Source organism: Serinus canaria, chromosome 4 (assembly GCF_022539315.1).
Source record: "Serinus canaria isolate serCan28SL12 chromosome 4, serCan2020, whole genome shotgun sequence".
NCBI classification, from domain to species: domain Eukaryota; kingdom Metazoa; phylum Chordata; class Aves; order Passeriformes; family Fringillidae; genus Serinus; species Serinus canaria.
In genome coordinates, this window is record NC_066317.1 from 65,593,131 (window position 1) to 65,613,828 (window position 20,698).

The 20,698-nt window shown below is 45.2% G+C and overlaps 2 protein-coding genes across 4 annotated transcripts in view; one reads left to right on the forward strand and one right to left on the reverse strand.

The window, feature by feature from the left end:
• The first annotated feature begins 404 nt into the window (after window positions 1–404).
• Window positions 405–3,091, forward strand: MRPL35 (mitochondrial ribosomal protein L35). The gene is made up of 4 exons (XM_018923800.3): window positions 405–677; window positions 772–946; window positions 2,381–2,525; window positions 2,745–3,091. Exons 1-4 carry the CDS (start codon window positions 644–646, stop codon window positions 2,931–2,933), a joined length of 543 nt encoding a protein of 180 aa, XP_018779345.2. The 5' UTR covers window positions 405–643; the 3' UTR covers window positions 2,934–3,091.
• Window positions 3,092–3,901: 810 nt separating this feature from the next.
• Window positions 3,902–20,698, reverse strand: part of REEP1 (receptor accessory protein 1) — a 67,800-nt gene continuing 51,003 nt past the window's right edge. For 2 of the 3 annotated variants that reach the window (XM_050973872.1, XM_050973873.1), the window contains exon 7: window positions 18,117–18,274. In XM_050973872.1, the coding sequence (XP_050829829.1) occupies window positions 18,132–18,274 (143 nt within the window). In that variant the 3' untranslated portion in view covers window positions 18,117–18,131. Of the gene's footprint in view, window positions 7,917–18,116; window positions 18,275–20,698 lie in introns of those variants that run through there. The other variant, XM_018923789.3, reaches the window with a different exon arrangement.

Consider the following 20,698-nt stretch of genomic DNA (forward strand, 5'->3'; position numbering starts at 1 on the left):
TTATCCCATTGCCCGGCACCACCGAGCAGAGCCTGGTCCCTGCTCCGAGCACTGACAGCCTACAAATAAATTCGGACACTGACTGACATGGATGAGGCGTCCTCTCAGGTCTCTTACCGAGGCTGAGCAGCCTCAGCTCTCTCAGCCTTTCCTCCAGTCCTCCAGTCTCAGTGTAACACAGCACATTTTATAGCATTTATCAACAATTTACAGCCGTAGCCTTTCACAGCTCCCTCATAAATCTTTTTTCGCTCAGAGCACTCAGGAGCCATTTTTATCTCATCCTTCAACCAGACCGGCCAGATTTCTGAAGAGAAAAAAATCAGAATACACCAGTAACGTGCACAAACAATGAGTTAAATCCACCTGGTGCATTTTTTAGGAGACTTTAGTAAAAGGTTTCAAACCCCCTGGGGCGGACGGTCGGTGTGTGCCCGTCACTGAAGGTGACGAATGTGAGGGGGAAAGGAGCGGGACCGGGGCAGGCTCTGGGTGTGTGAGCGATCCCGGTTCCCGTGCGGGATTCCGGTGCGGGATCCCGGCTTCGGTGAGAGATCACGGTTCCGGCGAGAGATCCCGGCTCCGGTGCGGCCGCAGACCCGTGGGCGGGACCCGGCGCGGCCCCGCCCGGCGCAGCGTGGCCATGGCGGCGGCGGCGGCCCGCGGGGCCCTGGCGGGTCGGTACCTAGGCAGTACCGGGGCGGTTTCGGTGTCGGGGCTGGGGGTGTCTGGCTGGGATGTTTGTGCTGAGCCTCTCCCATGTCCCCGCAGGGATCCTGCGGCGCTGGGTCCCCCGCGCGCTCCCGCTCGGCGGCCCCTGCGCCCGGTGCATCGGGCACGGACCGGCCCCGGCCCCGGCCCCGGCCCCGGCCCCTGCTCCGCTCTGCACCCCGCGGCTGCTCGGCGAGAACCGGCCCCGGGCAGGGACCCCCTCGGTGCTCAGCAGGTGCGGCTGCGCTGCTTCTCCCTCGTGCGAAAAACCCTTAAAAGGGGTTTCAGTTTCTCTCTCTATGTATCTTATAAATGTGTACCTAATATATATTTTTATTTGCATACCTTACATGTTTTAGATGTAATATATTGTTTCATATAAATATAAATTATTTGAATTATTTATATTGATATGAATAATTACTATACATTTAATATATATACATTAAATTACTATATATTTAGTATATATATATGTAACTATATTTTATATTAAATTATATTTTTACATAAATATATTTTGGAATATCTATTTTACTCCACTTCATATGCATTACATAATATGCAATATACTGTGCATTTATTATGTATCCTATAACATATATAATTTATAATCGTGTGTATTAATATTATATTGTTAATATAGTCTATGTTATATTTAATAATATAATATGTAGTAGTATATAACATATGCAATATGTGTAGTATATATGTTGAAATTTCTCTCTCTCTCTCTCTCTCTCTATATATATATATATATATATATATATATGAATATTGTAGAATCATAGGTTGGAAAAGACCTCTGAAATCATCAAGTCCAACCCTTACCCCAGCACTGCCAAGGACAGCACTAAATCATGTCCTCAAGTGCCACATCTGCACAGATTTTACATCCCTCCGGGAATGGAGACTTGTCCATTGCCCAGGGCAGCCTGTTCAGTGCTTGACAACCCCTTATGTAAAGAAACTTTTCCCTAGAGTCAATCTAAACCTCCCCTGGCAAAACTTTCTCTTTTGTTTCTTGGGAGAAGAGACTGACCCCATTCCCTATATATTTATAAAATAGATAGATAGATAGCAGACAGACAAACACATGTATAATATATAAACCTCAGTCTAACACTCTTGGGCACCTTTTCACTCTGCAATGGATCTGTGTTATCCCCAAAGCCTCCCACTTCAGTCACCATTAATGCTTGAAGCAGGAGGTAAATTAGGATACTCTTTGCAGGCATCTTTTACAATCAGTCTCATAATCACCACTGTTTCTCTTGCTGCTGGTGGGTGTTGGACTAGATGATTTAATGAGGTCCTTTCCAACTCAAACTATTTTGTGATTAATATTCTAAAAGTAATTTCTGAATCCAAGTAACAGCTGAATATTGTCTTCTGAGTGTTTGACTGCTTTTAGTAGATTAAAAAAGGTGCTCTGTGTGGAACAATAAGTTTGAGCTGAATTTTGACAAGAGTCCAGCCCTGCCATTGGTATTCTACACCCATTAGCTGGTGTGCTGTAATATTTAAGAAGTCCTTGTTACCCTTCAACCAAGCCACAGCTCTTCTGATCTCTCTATATGTGATAAAGGCAGTGATTTCTTTTAGAAAAAGGTGTTTCATTCCTGTTCTGTTGCCCTCTTCATTTTGGGGTTGGTTTGGTGTTTTTTAGTGTCACACCTCTACTTCCAAGTTTATTCCAGCAGCCAGCGAGGAGCCTCACCTACTGCAGCCTACGGAAAGGAAAGAGGAAAAGTGTGAAAGCTGTGGTCAAAAGGTTCCTCCGGCTGCACAATGGCCTCTGGGTTAGGAGAAAGGTGAGATTTTTGGGGATAATGAGAGCCTGTTCTTTACAGTCAGGATAAAGGAGGGCAGTGGCTGGTGTGGAAGTTAAAAAAAAACTCTGTAGAGAGACTCCCATTTTCCTTAAAGCGGGGGGATTTATCCAGTTTTGCTGAGCAGTGTGGCTGTCTTTGTGCATTTGCAGTGACCTACTAAAAAATGGGGGTTTTTTGGTGTGTGTTTTCTCCTGACAGTCTGGTTATAAGAAGAAGCTGTGGAAGAAGTCAGCTGCCCAGAAGAAGCGTTTGAGGGAGTTGGTGTTGTGCACCAGGACACAGTGTAAGCTCCTGGATAAAATGACCACTTCCTTCTGGAAAAGAAGGACCTGGTACGTTGATGACCCCTACCAGAAGTACCACGACCGCACGAACCTTCGTGTGTAGAAATCTTGGCTTTGCCCATCTCTGGGAAAGGGGCAGTGACCATGTGGCATGGTCTGAGTTTTGGAATGTCTGTAATGCCTTTTTTAAATAAACATGTGCATATCATCTGAACAGAATTAGGGGAATCAATGCCCACAATAAAGGAATACTCGAATTTATCTTCATCTGCTGTTTGTTTTACTTAGCAGAGGTCAGGCTGGTCACCTACACATTCTGATGTCTGGTGGTTTCCTGTGATTGTCTGTCATGGAGGAATACACTAAACAGCACTAAAAGTGAATAATTCAACATTCTTAATCTTATTTTTTTAAATAAATGTGTTTAAGTAACCCCAGAATCTATTTTTCTGTATCCATACTAAGTGATGTCTCACTGAATGGAGTCTTCTGGGGAAGAGGAAAAAGGAGTGCAGGGTCCATCTCAGCATTGTTGGCTGTCACAATAACACACTAATGCCCTGTGTCCATGCTAGAAAGTGTAGGGGGGAAAAAAACCCAAACCAGAGTTTCATAGCTACATGCTGGTTTTGGAACTGATTTTAAAATGTATTGGCCATCAGCTTTCATTACAGAACTCACATTTTGTGTCCTCTGTTGGTTTTTAGAGTAGTAGAATCTATTCTTTGTGTCCTGCACAACATCGGAGTAATTTCTTGTTTTTTCCATTAGGTCTAAATAGACTTCATACTGCACATTCCTGGTCACAGGAATGGAACAACCCCAAAGGCTCATCATGGGGTCTGTTTGGAGTGAGCAGATCAGCTAGACCCTGTTTTTGCCAAGGCTTGGATCAGATGTTTTCTCTACAAAGCTGATACTCCAGAAAGTGTCTGAAAGCAGTACTTTAAGGCATTCCCTGATCACCCATTTTTGAGCAGACAGTCCCTGGTCATCAGCCCCAGAGCTGCCTGTACAGCAGGGGGGGTTTGCTGTACAAGGCTGTAGCATTGCAATGAATTCACTAGTTACTCAGAGTGTTCAGCAGCTGTATTTTGTTCTTTTTCCAGTTCATGATACAGAAAGTTCTGAAGGACATGCAGCACTTAGTGAATACATCTATATACAGTCAGCCAGAATTCAGATAAAAATAATACAGCAATCAAAGTGATTATTCTGGCCTGCCAGATACATTGAACAGACTAAAGATGTTTGGTTTTGTTTTTTTGTTCTTTTTTTTTAATAAAGAAAAGATTAAGACTTTATTCAAGTTGTATATCAAGCAGTATAACAAAACCAGCAAAACAACCTTTGGAATACTGTTGTAATGGCCATCCTTGTGAGGCATCAAGTGTACCATTGTATCACAGACCTTTTCTACCCATCACAGGAAAGAAATCACACCAAGTGCACAATTATGAGCCTTAAATAGTTTGTCTAAACGCAAATCCCAGCGTGTTCTCTGCTAGTTCAAATGTGCTGGATGCAAAACAGGAACCTGAAACTAACAGCAAAAGGGAGACTGGGTGAGGAGCACAAGGGTTCATCACGACACGAGGACTCGCCAGCAGCCAGAGGCAGCAGGTTGTTTACAGGAGGAGCACTGTCTCCAAGCAGCTTTCTCCCTCCTAGCAGGAATAAATTGCCTGATTCTTTTTCCTTCTGTGCTGGGTTTGCACTTCCACAAGGTTTTTAGGTTGATTCATTCCAGGGTGACAAGGACACACGTGAAGTCGGTCTTGTTTTTGGTGGGATCCTGATTCAGCAGTTGGTGACTGCTGGAGCTGTGCTGATGCTGACACCTACGGCAGGAGAGGAGGCACAGAGGGGAGCACTGGGCTATTTCAGGCTTATTTCTTCATAACTGCATGATAAATTGGGGAGGTCATTCGCAGGCCTGTTTACCACAGACCATCTTCAGCTGCAGTTTCCCTCCCGTCAGCCTCAATTTTATATTATTAAAATAATGCACATTTCAGTGGAACCTTGAACTGGGTAAAGGCTATTTCCTAGGGCTGGCCTGTTCTCTTCAGAGTTCCACTCTCTCAGCCCTCTCTGAGACATCAGGAGGTGCCTGCCTGCCCTACAGGACTGATGGTAGGGGCCAGCTGCCTGAAAGGCCCAAACTGGGCTTTTTAAACTAAACCAGATCTGCTGTTTTAAACCATCAGCTAGAAGATTGCTTGATTTTAGGAGGGGAGATCTGGAAGTGCTCAACCAGCCTGCACACTCAGAGCTGGAGTGGGAAGGGAGCTGAGAACTGCTCCTTTCCAACACATGGCTAGAAAGCATCCATCCATCCATCCATCCATCCATCCATCCATCCATCCATCCATCCATCCATCCATCCATCCATCCATCCATCCATCCATCCATCCATCCATCCATCCATCCATCCATCCATCCATCCATCCATCCATCCATCCATCCATCCATCCATCCATCCATCCATCCATCCATCCATCCATCCATCCATCCATCCATCCATCTCTCCTGCACACCCCGGTTTGCCAGGAGGGGTCAGCAGCAGCGCAGGAAGGCGAGAATTACCGAACCGGGCTTGCTCCTTGGCAGAGGTTCCAGAGAAAAGCGGGAACAAAAGACTTCACGGGTGGTGTTTATCCGGAATGAACACAGCAGCTGTGACACCGAACTGACAGGCTGGGGCAGCCCCTGTAAACAACCTGTGCGAGGAAGGTGAGGAACCAAAGCGAGTGGCTGCTCTCATCTGTACAGAGCACTGGAGCACACGGAGCACGAGTGCACGAGGTCAGGCATTCACATTTCTGTCTATCTATATGCAAATATACAGCTCCGTTGATAATACAGTTTTTCTTTTCCAGAGATATGAAAAGGTTTATTTTTCTCATTTATACAGTGAATGTTTTGAGAGATATAAGGCAACTCCCTTGTCAACATTTCACCTCAGCACTTAAGAAATGCTAAACAGTCAAGTTTACAGTAAAACAGCAGATTAGACGCACATTAAATAGTTTTAGTGAGAATCAATGTTAATACAGCGTGTCTGAGATTAGAACTTGTCAGATGTTATGCAGCTCTATGTTGTTGGGGTTATTTGGCATAATGGAGTGCAAACTTGTCAGCTTCTTTTTTATCTTACAGCAGCCCATTGCATAGCAGGGAAACATGGCTTGCTTGCAACAGGATTTTATTTTCTGCTAACAGTGCAGGCAGTTTTCCTATTTCTTTTTAATGTTAGCCAAAAGAAATCAAATAAACTCTAAAGCTGCTTAGAAGAAAAATACATAAGCTTAGCTTCTCAAAACTTTTGCTGAGTATCTTCCAGGGACCAACTCTTCTGTAACTGCTCTTTAGACAGGTTTGTTTGGGTTTTTTTTTATTCACTTTCCGAAGAATTTTTCAAAATTTGCAAAATATGACTGAATCAGCACATGGAAATAAAATTCTCAGGTAATGAGGCCAAATACTGTGGCAGACACAGGAAACAACTGCCTGATTTTCCATTCTCTACCCAGATCAGATAAACATTTCTGTGTGCACGTAATTTATTTCTTTGTTCCCCACACATGTAGGAAGCTGTGGGCGTGACCTCAGGGATCCACCAGATGAGCAGCTGGGATATGGATGCACACCTGGCAGAGAAATGGTTCCAAAGGCCACTTCAGAGTTATCTCTGAGCCTGGCACACTCCAGCTGGCTTTTGGCACCTTGGGCTGCTGCACCTGAGCCAGATGAACAGTGACACCATGGAGCCCCTGTGCTGATCCATTGGTGATGGCACATCCTACATAATGCTAAATCCTTTTCTAGTCTATGTGACAGGTCCAAGAGCAAACACAAAGGGTCACGTAATTAACTTATGTGTGAATCTCACATGCTCAACACTTACAAGAGACACCAACTTGAAGCACAAATACACAAACCCTAACATGTCTTCCTCTTCTTTTATATTTCCCATTTATATATGGATAAAAATTAACCACTCCATCTGGTTCTTGTGGTTCTAACCAAACTCATGCTACAGGAGAAACTCCAGGCTTCAAAAAGCAGCTCAGACCCAGCACTCTCCTCTGCTCATGCAAGCAGAACAGCAGTCCCTCAGCAGCAGAGCAGAGTGCTGGGACTGGCACTGTTGCAGCACGGGAAAAAGATGTATTTTCCCCTGGAAATGTATCACTAAAGCAATTCTAATTTCTGTTGCTGCAGCTTGCTCAAGCCTGGCTTGCTCACACTTTAAAACTCGCAGTAGAACATTGGCCACAAGTGGTGGGATTTAGTTCTTCTACGCATCATTTTCCACAAAATACTCTCCTGGCTCAGGCTGATCGAAACTAGGACTCCCCTTCATTACATCATTAAAACATTTTTTTTTTCTCTTGCACATCACTTCCTCATCCTCTGTAAGTGGTTCTGTCTCTGTGGGTTTAGCACAATGGTTTTCTCAGAACATGTGATTTACTTGCAGAAAAACGCAGTTGCAGCTCAGCTTTCTCTAACAAATCTTGGACATTTTGTACAGTCAAAGTACTTTGACATTTGTTACATCATTCACAGTCTTGAGGAGGAAGGGAGGAAAGAGAAATCCATGGGTTCTGCAAATCCACTTTATCCATGATAAAGCCATAAATAAATACACTGTCAATGTAGCATCATGAGTAACTGATTATTGTTGTATCCTCTGGGCATTCACAGAGCAAGAGCTATGCAGACACAAATGAAACTGTAAATGTACACTGTGGGTGGGTGCACACTCTGCAAACCAAACCAGGACCCCTCACCTGCAGGTGCCTACCAGACTGTCCTACCCACATCAGGGACAAACACCAGCAGCGTGCCACAGAAGGATGTGGAGAGAGGAGGAGAAAGGCCATGTCTACAGTGCTGTACATCAAAGCACATCCATCCCACTGCTGCTTCCTAGGTTATGAACAAGTAGCTCTTTAAGGCAGAAGAGAGACATTCTGTGGATCTTGGTGCTATTGGCTCATTGCACTCACATTGTTTCAGTGGCAGAGGACGAGGTACTTTTCTTCCTGAAGCGAGGTCTAAGAGTCCTAGGCGGTGCCTGCCAAGAAACAAGACAAAACTTCAGAGGCATAGTAGGAAACATCTTTTTATTCCTGACAACTCACCCATCCTTGTGACACCTCTGTGAAGAGGATCCCATTCCACTTATAAAGTAATGCAGAAGTTTTGGCCCTGAAGATCAGTAATGAATGGCCAGCTGAGGACTAATCTCTTTAAGAAATCTGTTGTACACCCAGGTTACATCAACACATTCCCCTCTAGTCCTTGGTTAGAGGTGTGGTTAAGGATGGCTAATAACTCAGCAGTTGAAAGAGCCAGGTTAAACTGGTGCCATTTACAGCAGCTCATGGATCTAGAGATCAAACTGGTGTCAGGGATACAGCTCTGGTGTCTCCCAGCCCATCCTGCCCTGTCCAACCCATCCACAGCTCCTCAGAGGGTACAGCTCATGGCATTACAAAGCTGAAAAGTTTCCCAAGATGGAACACACCAGGCCTGTAATTCTCATAAGGTAGAACTCCTTAAAATCACCATCTTGCTTGGGAAAGAGGCCAGACAAAATCTGTTGAAATGATTTTAGAAACCAGCTATTGGAATTCTGCCTTGTAGTCAGCTGATGCAGAGTTTTTACAAGGAGCCCTGACTGCCCAGGAGGAGGCAGACCAACTCCAGGAATTTGGTTTCCTGTGGTTAGCCCTGTTCTCCAGGCTCAGACAGACATTAGTCAGGCTAGCAAACAAATGAAAGAAAAAGCCCTAATCTGCTGTGCCTACTTCTCTCAGAAGAGTTCTGGTGTGGCATTGTGTCTCATGAGCTTCACAACAAGAAATGGTTATCAGATGTTGTAAGAGGGCATGGATTCTCAGTGTGGAGGCCTGTCACTACATCAAGTAACACTGCAAGGTGTGGTAGGCTCTTCTACTCCATTTACATAAAGATCCAAAGCCTTGCTTTCTTAAGAGCATTAACCTTGTTATCCTAATAGCATTAACCCATATTTACCTGTAAGGGCCTGACAGGACCAAAGCAAGGACTTTTCTGTTTTACGGGACTTTCAAACCCAAGACCATGCCATGTTTCTGCATTGCCATGGTGCAGCAAGGTATAACTATTCATGTAGATAAGGGACTTTAGCACGGTGAGGTTTTGTTTAGACTCCACCTAAATCTCAAATTTTTCTAGTTTGACCATAAACCAAAGTAGTTTCTCACAGAGATGGGATTAATCCAACCCTTCACCCCATCTTCCAAGCCTGAAATCTTATCCCAAGTCCCTGCAGTGAATCCCCAGCAGCACAACAGATCTGGATGGGATGGCTGTGCCCAGAAAGCAGAGCTGGAGCAGAGGTGAGGAGCAAAGCTGCTGTGTACAGCAGCAATGGATCCCACACCACACCTGACTCCACAGCTGCTGGCTCCCAGGAGCCCAGGGACACAGCCAGACAACTAGAGCAGCACCTCCTGCAGCCTGGGAGAAGGCTGCTCTTGGGGAAACCATGTGGCTCTTAAAGCAAAGCTGTCATTGACTGCACAGCCAAAGCTCTTAAATGAGGCAGGAACAGCTCTGCCTCCTTTGGGAGGCCACTGGACAGCTCTGGGAGTAGCTGGAGAGGCTGCACCTTTCCATGGCTAGAACAGAGCAGCCCAGACTTAGGTGACAGCCCCCACAGGTAGGACAGCCCAGCAGAAGGGACTGCAGCTGCTGACCAAACCACACTGCTCTGCTCCCTCACACTGAGCCAAGGGAAGGACTTGGGAGGGAACAAACTCAGCTTCCCACGGGTGGCTGGCTGTGGCTCCATCCATCCTGCCCAGATCTGCAAGGAATCTTTGCCTACAGCATCTCTCACAGAAGTTTTTATTTCCTCCATAAGAAAATGTTGCTAAAATTTTGGCAAATCAGAGTGAGATCTGCATTTCCTTTAGTTCTTTTGTTTCCATGAAGCAACTTAAAGTGTATTTAGTGAGCTTAGACCAAAGAGAGGTGTTTTCTCAGTTGAAGATTCCAGCTGAAGAATCAAGGACTGTCAGAAGGAGGAGTCTTGACAGTATGGAAGTACCTCAAGGGGTTGATCCTTCTTTTTGGGCCTTTTGTTCGTGGATGCACAATCGTTCTCTTCATCATCTGAGAACACTGAGCCTTTTGTTTCACAGTTTGTCTCAGGTGGCTTCTCATACCTAATGTCCACACTTAATTCACCTATTTAACACAGCCATTTGCAGCCTAAATGTGAAGACAGGGGATGAGGAAATCAGTGATGGTTTGATTCACACAAATGTCACTCACTGCAAAGCCATGCATCTTCCAGGGATTAATAGACAGAAGAGTCACACATCACACTCTAATAATAGCAGCTGTGGGGTTAGAAATCAGTAGGCTCTTGTTTACAAAGCCATTATAAAGGCTATTTTGATTATTTTACACAGAATTGAGACTAAATTCACAGCTTTTGATGTTTGGGAGGTTGACACTAGAAAGAGATTATTTTGTTTGTTTGTTTGTTTGCTCAGGGATAAATAAAATAACTGATTTCTTGAATTGCTGGTTCCATCCCTAGCTCTTGCATCTACTGCTTCCTCTAGAAGACTCCAAATGGGTGTTGAAGTCCTCTGGTAAACACAGAAAGCCTGCCTGGGATGCAGAAATAGGAAACACAGCAGCACTTACTGACTTGAAAGTGAGAGTGGTCAAGGCAAGCACTCAGTCTGAGATCCACTGAAGTTCTCAAAAAGATTCACCAGGCACTGAATGGACCCTCCTCAAGTGGGTATGCTGCTGGAAAACCAGTGCAGGGAAAAGTGTCTCTTCTGTCACTCTGGAGTAAATGTGGTGGAGCACTGGCTCTGCTGATGTTCCTGAAGGCAGTTTATGGCCTCATAACTTCAAACCACAAACTCTTGGTGGTTCTTACCCTTGTAACTTACGGCACAATCTTTGTGGGACTGGTTGTGTTACACAACACAATCCATTTGCTGCCTAAATACACACAGTAAATGAGACAGTATTTTTAATGACCAGCCCAAAGCAAGAGGTACAGAAGAGGAAATTCAACATGACCAAGTTTTCTGCTCTCCATGGTTTCTTACCAGCAGGGCTGGAGGTTTCTCTGTTTACCTGAGAAGGCTTTTTTGATTCCAAAACATGGTAGGAGAGGAACTATTTGCTGTTTAAGTAGCACTAATCAGAATTACTGGGTCTATACTTTGTTGCATGAACAAACATAGAAATAATGCTCTGTTTTTCTTGTCTCAGCCTGTGTAAGAGTCTGCTGGACCAAAGACTGAAACCAAAGAGGATTCTTCAACATCTAATACTTACTAATCCCTTTTGATTCTTAAAGCCCAAAAGAACTGAATTATTTGACAGCTCTTCCAGTTGGGTAACAGACAGATGGGAAATGATTTGGCTACAGCAACACCACAAGTCATGAGCAGGTCACTGGGGCTCTCCCCAGTGCCAGATTAAAGTCAGCAGCTAATCATTCTCAGCCCACAGGATGCAGCTGCTGCTCAAGACAGCAGCCTGTGCACACCATCCTCTGCCCACTGACCCTGTGCTTCTACCCCTTTATCACCATTCACATGGGCAGGCTGGAAATCACCACTGCAGCTTTCCAGGAAGAGCTGGAAGTTGACTTTTCCCCAGCTGTACTGAAGATGTTGATAAGCACGTTGCAGAGAGGCCCAGGATAATGCTGAAATGTTTTTGTTCTGTGTGGGACTGTAGTGTGAATACTGCACTGTGGGGAGAATTAAATATTCTCTAGACCACATGGCAAAACAGTACAGGAATGTTTTGGTTTACTATTTTATCCCTCCACTTGGGAAGTGATTACCCAGGAGCTTAGACCCTCTTGGATATGGAAGCTGTTCTTTGCTGCCTGCCTAAGCCAAATCAAAATGTAGTCAAGTTTAGTAGAAGTGACTCAGAACTTCTTTCAATGGCCTCACTGAGGTTTGCACAGTGGCCCAACAACACACCTCCAGCCATGTGCCACTGAGAGCAGACAGGGGCTTTCACCAGGGAAAAAGGGCTTGGAATGGGACAGGATGGAGGGGTGTTGGAAACCCAGAGTTGGGGTGGTCAGTGAGCAGGGTGAGGAGACACTGGCTGCTGAGGCTGAGTGAATAAAATCATGACAATGTGCCATGCTGTCATTCTACAATCAGCCACTCCACTGGAAAAGGAGCCAAAAGGAACTGTCAGCCTGACAATGCTTCTGTGAATCCATGGTTTTGCAGCACACATTGCTTTCTTCATTACTGTGCTCTCTCTTAAATTAGATGCTGGGTAAAAAAGATACCCAGTGAGCTCTGCCACCCATGTCATCTCCACAGCAGGCACAGTCTCCTGCAGGCTTTCCCATTCTCCCCATCAGTCCAAGCATCATGTCCATGTCCTGAAGCTGCTTCCTTGCAGATCAAGAGGAGAGCTCAGCCTTCAAGCTGGCACATACTGCTTTGATCCCTGCAGCTGAGAGGTCTGTAAAGTTCCCTGGAAGTTGAGCTGATGCCCTTTTCTTCCCTGCTCCACATCATTGTGAGTGGGACACCGAAAACCACCCAAATGGGAACCAGTTTGGCTTCAGCCTCACTGAACTGGAAAAAGGAAGATGGGCTCTCCTAGGCTTTTCCACTACTTTTCTGGCCATGGATGAGAAAAGATCTGTAATACACACGGCACTTTCCTTCAGACCAGGAGCAAGAAGGGAGGACTCCCTGCCCATCCTGCCTTGGGAAGGAGATCTGTATTGTGAGCAATCCAAGCTCATATTGATCTGCCAGACTTTGGGGTGCCAGCCTTTGTCCCACATTTGTGGAAGCATTCTGCTGTTGTGGGATGGCAGAGAACTCGTCTCCAAAGAGCAGCTGCTGTGTGAGCCCCAGCTCTGAAATTGTAGTTTTTTGTGAATATGGTGATGATATGATAAAAAACTGATTTTCTGACACCAAAAAAGTGAGTAAAAATGTAAAGCAGGGGTTAATCAGAAGAATAAACACACATGTGAGGAACTGCTGAGAAAGGAGATGGAGATTTAAAGTGAATGAAAGGGTTCTGGGACACCAAGGGTTGTTACCAGAGATAGTAAAGACTGAGGAGTTAAACATTGCCAGGGCTGAAGCATGCATTTTGAGGACAGCACTTGGCCTTGGGTGACCTCCTGTGTGTTTCTAAGAGCCATTTTTATGCTCTGAGGCTGTGGGGCCTCAGGTCACTATCAGATATCCCCAAAGCAGCAGAGTCAGCAGTGTGAGCTGCTCCAGGGAACAGCCAACAATCCCAGGGACTGTCACAGCCAGGAGGTGGCTGTGTAAAAACATGGATCATACATCAGACCTTTGCCCTGACTCTGTTTGGGAGAGTCTCACTCCCCATCCCAGGGGGGGGCTGTGTTTTAGGTGTCTCCACCTGTTACATTTATGGCTCCACAGCTTTGTGTGAAGGGGCTGAATTGCTGCAGAAGTGGGAAATGGGCTGGTGTTCCAGGACTGAAGCTGCTGCTGCCTCCTGCAAACACCTTCCCAGTGCACAGACCAGATTACATTCCTCTCTCCACTAAAGCAAGACAGAATCTGACTGGAAACAGTCTAAGGAAATGGATTATTCCAGTAAATTCCCTTAAAACCAGTTCCTATCATTCCATCATAATTTCTCCCAAGGGGACTGATACAACCAACACATTGGGTGGGAAGCCCTGAAAATGGGCACATTTCAAGTTAAACAGACATTTGAGGGCTCTGCTGAGCTGGGATCTGAGCTGTTAATGCACCTCAGGGAACAACCCAGCATGGACCAGGAAATGCAGGGCCAGATCATTGCAATCTTTGATCTCTGTGATTCAAAAGGCTAAGAAACTTCACTTGCAAAACTCTTCCTACAGCAATATCTGGGATTCAGTAGTGTGCTGGTGCAGAAATCGCTTTGGTTCAGACTCTGGTTCATGCTGCCATGTAAATCTGTACCAAATTCCTTTGGATTTTCTTGAGTACAACAGAAGTCAGGACCTGGCCCACTCTAAGTGCAAGTGAACAAATGACTTTGATCTAGATCCTCTGAAAAATCTGTGCACTTAAGTACAGTTACAGTGAAAATCAGGCAGCTTTGACATTGCACCTCCCCTTATTTTGTCAGCACAATACTTCTTCCTCAGGAGCAATGGGGAAAACCACAGTCACAGACTACACAAACCAAGAGTGATGTAGTGTATTATTGTAATGGAAGGTACAGTCACTCTAAAGTTAAGCCTTTCCAGGGCATCATTCATATAAAGAGGTTTGCACACCACTTAATAAGCACAGGAGAACAGATATTTATTCTACGATGGCCATCAGCTTCTTTCCCCTGCAACAAAGATAAATTCACCATCATTTCCAAAAGACATTGACCCAAGTCCTGTACTTCCCCAGCAGATTTCATTGCCAAACCAAGGAGTTAGGAGCAGCCAACTACACCAGCACACACTGCCCAGGAGCCACCAAACAGAGGCAGACATCTTTTCCAAAGCTGGAGTCAGATGCAACCAAAGCAAACAAGCCTAATTACATCAACAAAGTCATCCGTTAATGAAAACACATCCCACAAATGAGTGAGTTGTTAAGTGCTAGTCTATTCCAAACACCTCAGAGGAAAATTCATGCAATCTGTAACACTTACATCAGAGTCCCATAATATTTACATAGAGAAAAAGAAAGAATAAACTGTTAGGAGAAAACATTTGGGTGCAGAGGGGGAAGGAACATTGTTTCAGGACACAGAAATATTCATTTTTGCTTTTATCAGAACTGTCATTCAGCTGAAGTTTATTAAACAATAATTAATGTTTTCACTTTCTGCTGGTACATGCAAATGCACTTAAAAACTACTGATTTTCTATGAATTTTTTTTCTTCCCTGAAGTAACCAAAATACATCTGAAACTATTTTTAAATCTCAAAAAGAAAATCACAAATTGCTATTCAGAAATACCAGCGCAAAGTGATGCAAACCAGCCCTGTAAAAATTTGCTTCAGTATTTAGTAAAGGGAAATTTCAAGGAACAAAATGCCTAGAGCAACAGAAAATTACTGTTTGTTCTTTAAGTTCAGTAAGGTTAAAAAAAATCCTCTGAATAAAAGCTGGAAGCAAAACTGGCTAAGAACCAAAATAAAACCACCTACACCATTTAATTGAGTTAGTTCAGAGATGTACAATCAGCCCCCTTGACATAAAGTCAATTAGTGTTTTTAAAGCACTTTCCAGTGTAATAACTCATGTGCACTTCTGAGCACACCACAAAGGAGGGGTTGGATTCAGCTAATAGACCTGTGGGGAGATTATTTAAAGCCCAATTAAGTGGATGTCCCATTGAGGTCCTTGGTGAGCTGCACTGCTGGTTGGGTGTCATCGGTCACCTTGTGGAGCACAACCCTGCAGTGCACACTCAAAACAGACCCGTTCATCACAAATGTCCCTGCACATTTCTTACACTGCCTGAGGCTTCTGATCACCATTTTAGTATTAAATACCCCCTCAAATACTTGCAGTCCCAACAATTCTCCTGGTATACACTGATTCTTCAATTCATGAGAGATATATTTATTCTCTGCAAGAATTAAAATGGTTTCTCCCTCTCAGCCATGCCTCAGGTCTTTGCAACAGCACCTAAGAGACATTAGTTGAGAGAACACCACCAAACATAATTTTGTTACTTCTTAAATGCTGGTCCCAAGCAAGATTGCTTAATATTGAACAGCGTTTAAACATTTGCCAGGCACTGCCAAAAGACAAACAGATATCCCTGGAGATTTTTACTCTGTCCTCTCTGAAAGGGAAAAGGAGCTCTTACATAATTGTATCATTGCTCCTGAATGCAGCAGCCTGACTTTGCACAGAACACAAAGGAGAAAAAGCAGAAACTTGGGTAAAAACCTGGAGGGAGTTCCACCAGCAAAGGCCTGGCCGGGAACAAAAGCAAGAGGAGCTGGCACAGGAGCTGTCAAAAAGATGTGCTGGAGTCCATCTGTCAAACAGGCCTGTGTTTTAGTGAAGCTGCCCAGAGCAGAGCAGGATGAATGTCCTGAATTGCATCAGTGCTTTGTCATGTGCAGACTGTGAGGCAGTGGGAGTGATCCAACTGGGCAGGGAAGAGCTCTCCTGTGGAGCCAACAGCTTCAGCACAGAGAATCCCATCAGTGCTGACAGGGACAGTCCTGCTCCAGAGCAGAGGGGCCCATCAGCACCCAGCCCACCACCAGTGCTGACAGGGACTGCTCCAGCTCAGGGGGCTCAGGCTGTGCTTCAGGCTCTGCAGAAATGCACACTCCATGGCACCTGCAAGGTGTCATCCTCCTGACACCTTCTCTCAGGGTATCATCTAAGGAGCAGAATGCTTGGACTTTTGCTCCACCAGCCTGTGCTCTCCTAAGAGCTGAGGAGGTTTCTGTGAGTCAGAGAGTGAAATAATTGAGTTTTACCTACAAGAGCATTAATGCAACTGCTCCTGCCAAAAAGACTGCACCAAGGCTCTAAAGCAGCTTTTAATATCCCTCCTTGAGGAAACACTTGACTATCTGCCCATTTAGATTTTAAACTCTTTGGAAATGAGAGCTGTTTAATGATGGGACTCTGAAATTTGCTTCACTGAAGTTTGCACCAAGAGAAGATGAGTACCAATAGCTCAAGGCAACTCAGCCCTAGCTAAACAAAATTAGATTCTTTCTTCCTCCAGCTTTTTGTGGCACTGAAAAATGTTCACATGACGTAGTCAGCTCTCCAAAGCTACCAAAGATGCACTTACAAAGGAGCATTTTAATGGCAGGCCACTGTCTGAGAGTGCATTAATGCATCTATTGCCTTGGAGACAGAGAAAGGGCAGCCTGTGGAGACAGAATGAACCCTCTGTGACACAGAGCCTTGGCACATCCCTATTGACATGGTCTAAGGGACTGGATTATGTTGGAGAGGGGGCAGGAATAGTAAAACAAGCCAATGTGAAAGACAGGGTACACAATTTCAACAAGATCCAAATTACTTTGGGTCCAATTCATAAACATATTGGACTGACTGCTGCTTTAGCATCATTTAAAGACTTTCCTATGATTACCTCATGACTTTTAAGCCCATAAGGATTCAGTAATTCTTTTTATAAATAACACTTTGAAGTCAAATCCATAAAGTAGGCTTAGGCTAAAATTAGAAGAGTTCTAATGAAATGCCCTGTGAATACATGTGTTGTTTCAACAGATACCACCTTAAACGTGCTTAATTTTCCTACACAATGGCACACTCCCCCAGAAAAGGAAGGGTAACAAATCAAATATGAGGGTGGGTTTGCCACCCAGGCAGGGTGCAAGGAGGCTGTGCCAGGCTGGAACCATCAGGCTCCAAGCAGCAGCACTGCACAGGGCTCTGGCACCAGCTGCAGGGCTCTGGGAAGGCACAGGTGGCTGCAGCACGGTGGCAGCACTGTGATCCTTTAGTCCTTCTGCTGCTGTCTCCAGGTTGATTAGAGTGCAAAATACACAAAAAGTACATGAGAAGAAAAGGAGTTACAAAGGTTTTTTTGCTTCCACCAACATGAGATACTGCCAGTCTGTATTTCTTTTTTCTCCCCAGACAAGCTGCTTGGCAGTCCCGTCCTCTGGCATGCCCAAATTGGAGTTCTCCCACTCCTTTCATCTGTCACTGGGAAAAAAATGCAGAAGTGACATGTCTGGGCTCTTAGCAACCCAGCTAACTGGCACAGCACAGAAAAGACCACCAGCAGCTAAACCATTCACTGCACTCCAACGTTTGTAAACACAATAAATGCTGGGGACAGTGGGGACATTTTTCAAAAATGCTTCTGCCAGAGACTGAATCAGGGAGGGTCAGTTCAAGCCTATTTTGTCTTACCAGGATCTGCTGCTGGGATTTGCTACATACCCTGTTCCCCTCAAACACAAATATTCTCTCCACCAATGGAGAAACAAGTACCAATCCTTAGGGAATACAGCAAAACAGGGCTGGGGCTGAGGAGGTTTTGCTCTTGCTGCATCCCCAGTGGATTTACACCAGCACTGGGGGACAGGGGGCAGAGGAGTTACACTGCACAGCAAGGACATGGCACATCCTCTAGAAGAGAAAGGAATGAAGTTTTTCTCCAGAGGAACAATCCCCATCCTTGAGTAGCACAGGTGAGTATGGTGAGAAGCACTGAGATTCTTGCCATGAGCACACACACAGCTCCCAAACCCGCTCACAGCCTGGTCTTCCCCTGCTTTGCCCCCCTGGTGTTAGGAAACCCAGTGAGCAAGAGCATCAGGAGCAAGCCAGGCTGGGGGATGCAGCCATGCCCAAAAGGGATGCATGGATGCCAGGACACAGGAAATCCAGCACTCACCTCTGAGGAGTCGGCACACCGAGCAACACGTGCACACTGAAAGAGGAGCTGAGCGTTAGGAACTCATTGTGAGGCCACTCACTCTTAGAAAACACTTGGCACCATTTTGAAGGCCCTGGTATGCACAGGGAGATGACCAGCATGGAGCACAGACTCAGGAATGTGCCTCATCCCAGGCTGTGTCCAGATGTGGGTTAAGGATGGGGTTGGATACAACTCCCTGGTCTCATACCAACAAACTTCACCAGCTTCAGTGGCTCTCGGACCACTGAACAGAAGGTCCACTCCACTGGAGGGACCTGGGAGTGTGGATAAGCAATCTTGGAGCAGGGATGCACAACCCAGTGCAAAGGGCTGTATGATAACAAACACAGGGTGCAATACTGGGATTTGTAAGGCTGTGTAGATTTAGAATTCTTCCAGTATTCTTCCAGTAGATTTAGAATTCTTGTAGAATTCTACAAGAATTCCAGAATCTACAAGAAGGCTGCTGCAACCACTCACACAGCTTCTAAAGAAATCTATCCACACATTCCTGATCTTCCTAAACCAGGAGGGTCCTACAGGAATTAATATCCTGATGGAATTGCCATAAGAATGAAAGCAGCCAAGGGGATTGCATTGCACCCTTCAGTGAAAGCAGGTGATTCATAACTGTTCATGAACATGTGAAGCTTACAGCTTCATCATGAGCACAGTTTGTGTTCCAGGAAACAGCCTAAATTTCCAATTTGAGCCTTTCAGTTTAATGCTCACAGAGGCATCAATGACTCCACATTAAAGAAAATTATTGAAGAAGAAAAGGATTTGAGGTCTGTGTGATTTTTTTTTAGTTATGATTGTCCTGCACCGGAGACACTGGAAGGTCTTCTATAATTTCACAGTCATTTTAAAGCAGCACCATTGAGAGCAGATGCCTCACTGTCCCTTGCACTCTGGCCTCCCCTTGCTTGTCCCATTGCTGATGTCTGTGCTGCTGCTCTCCACTGGCTTGAGGATCTGACCCAGGTCAAGAGCAACCTGGAAGCAAGGGATAGCATTTAACTTGAACCAATTCCTTGACTGGGGTAAGCATGGAGAAATAGGATTGAAATGTATCCAAAGGAAAAGACAGATGGGCCAGAGTCAAGCAGCTGGGTTCCATCTTTTGGTGGGAGTGCTGCCTCACATTGGCTGGATGCTGCTGTGAAACTATGGGTTCCTCAAGAGATCTGCTGTGGGTTCAGCCTCTGATCTTACACAGAAAGAAGCTGATCACAGCTTTATGACAGTTTGTTCTCTGGGAGATCAGACAACATATATCTGGGTTGTTCTCACACATCTTTCTGGTTGATGGGCACTGAATACCCAAACACATCCTGACTGCTGATGTTCCCTCACCTTTGTTCTGTACTGCAAAGCTTTTGGTCCTTCAGCACAAGACCAAAAAAACAGCTTTGATTCTCTCCTGCTCAGAGGACTGGAGAGTATCAGAAAGCACACTGTCCATTTCTGCTTTGAAATCATTCCAGATAAGAATGATCTTAGCCTGGGACAAGCTTAAGCAGAAAGAACATTGGGTTTGGTCAGTACAGAGGGTGGCTGCATTGTTTGTGATCCTCTGCCCCAGGCAGCATCAGCTCTGGACACTGACTGTCCTGTGATGCAACACAATTTAAGGTAATGCTATAAAGTTAAGAGGTGCAAAAGCTCCTGTTAACAAAGACAAGTCTGGATGTGGATTGTTACTGGACATTTGCCAGAACAACGGGATTCCTTTGAAAAATATTTGGAAATATTGTTCTGGAATTTACACTTTTCCATAACAATGCACAGCCACATGACATTTACAGTTCCCAAAGGAAAGAGGCAGTTCTGCCTGTGGAAAGGGCATTATCTTGGATCAGGCACTGAAGCAAAATGTCACAGTCCATCATCTGGGTGCCAGGACAATAACTGAGAAATGCTGAACCAAAAGGGAAGTGAAAAATCAGAGGAAGAGGTGGTGGGCCTGCTATGTGGAAGAAGGGGCTCACTGTGTGTCCTTGGTGCCACCAAAGGAAGGCGTGCACATTTCCCTGGAGCTGTTTGGGATTCAGCAGCCCACATCAAATCATGGCAAAAGCAGCCTCTGCCTCTTCATGCCACCTGGGTGTGGCTTTTGACAGGGTGTGAGGAGGAGGAGAAGGGTCTTTTTGGGATGAGTGGGCACCCCTAGAGCCCACTGTGTGCTGAGCAGTCCCACTCCTGCAGAAGGACCATCCTCACAGCAGAGCTGCACAATGAACAGGCACCACTGAAAGGCAGCAAAGACAGAAGAAGGTAGAGGGGGCAAAAAAGTAGCAAAGGGTAGAGCAAAGGAGTAATTCCCCTTGTCTCAAAGGCAGCTCTTCCTTATTCTATTTCTTGGTCTCATAAGACACTCTTCAGCAGGCAAAAAAAACCCTTTTGCTGTATCTGCATGAGGTTGTTACAAAATGG

Excerpts from the sequence above, each read along its gene's own strand:
- MRPL35 (XM_018923800.3), top strand. The coding sequence starts at position 644 with ATGGCGGCGGCGGCGGCCCGCGGGGCCCTGGCGG. Across the intron at positions 678-771 it reads GGCCCGCGGGGCCCTGGCGG|GGATCCTGCGGCGCTGGGTC; the intron begins GTCGGTACCTAG and ends ATGTCCCCGCAG. Across the intron at positions 2,526-2,744 it reads GCCTCTGGGTTAGGAGAAAG|TCTGGTTATAAGAAGAAGCT; the intron begins GTGAGATTTTTG and ends TTCTCCTGACAG.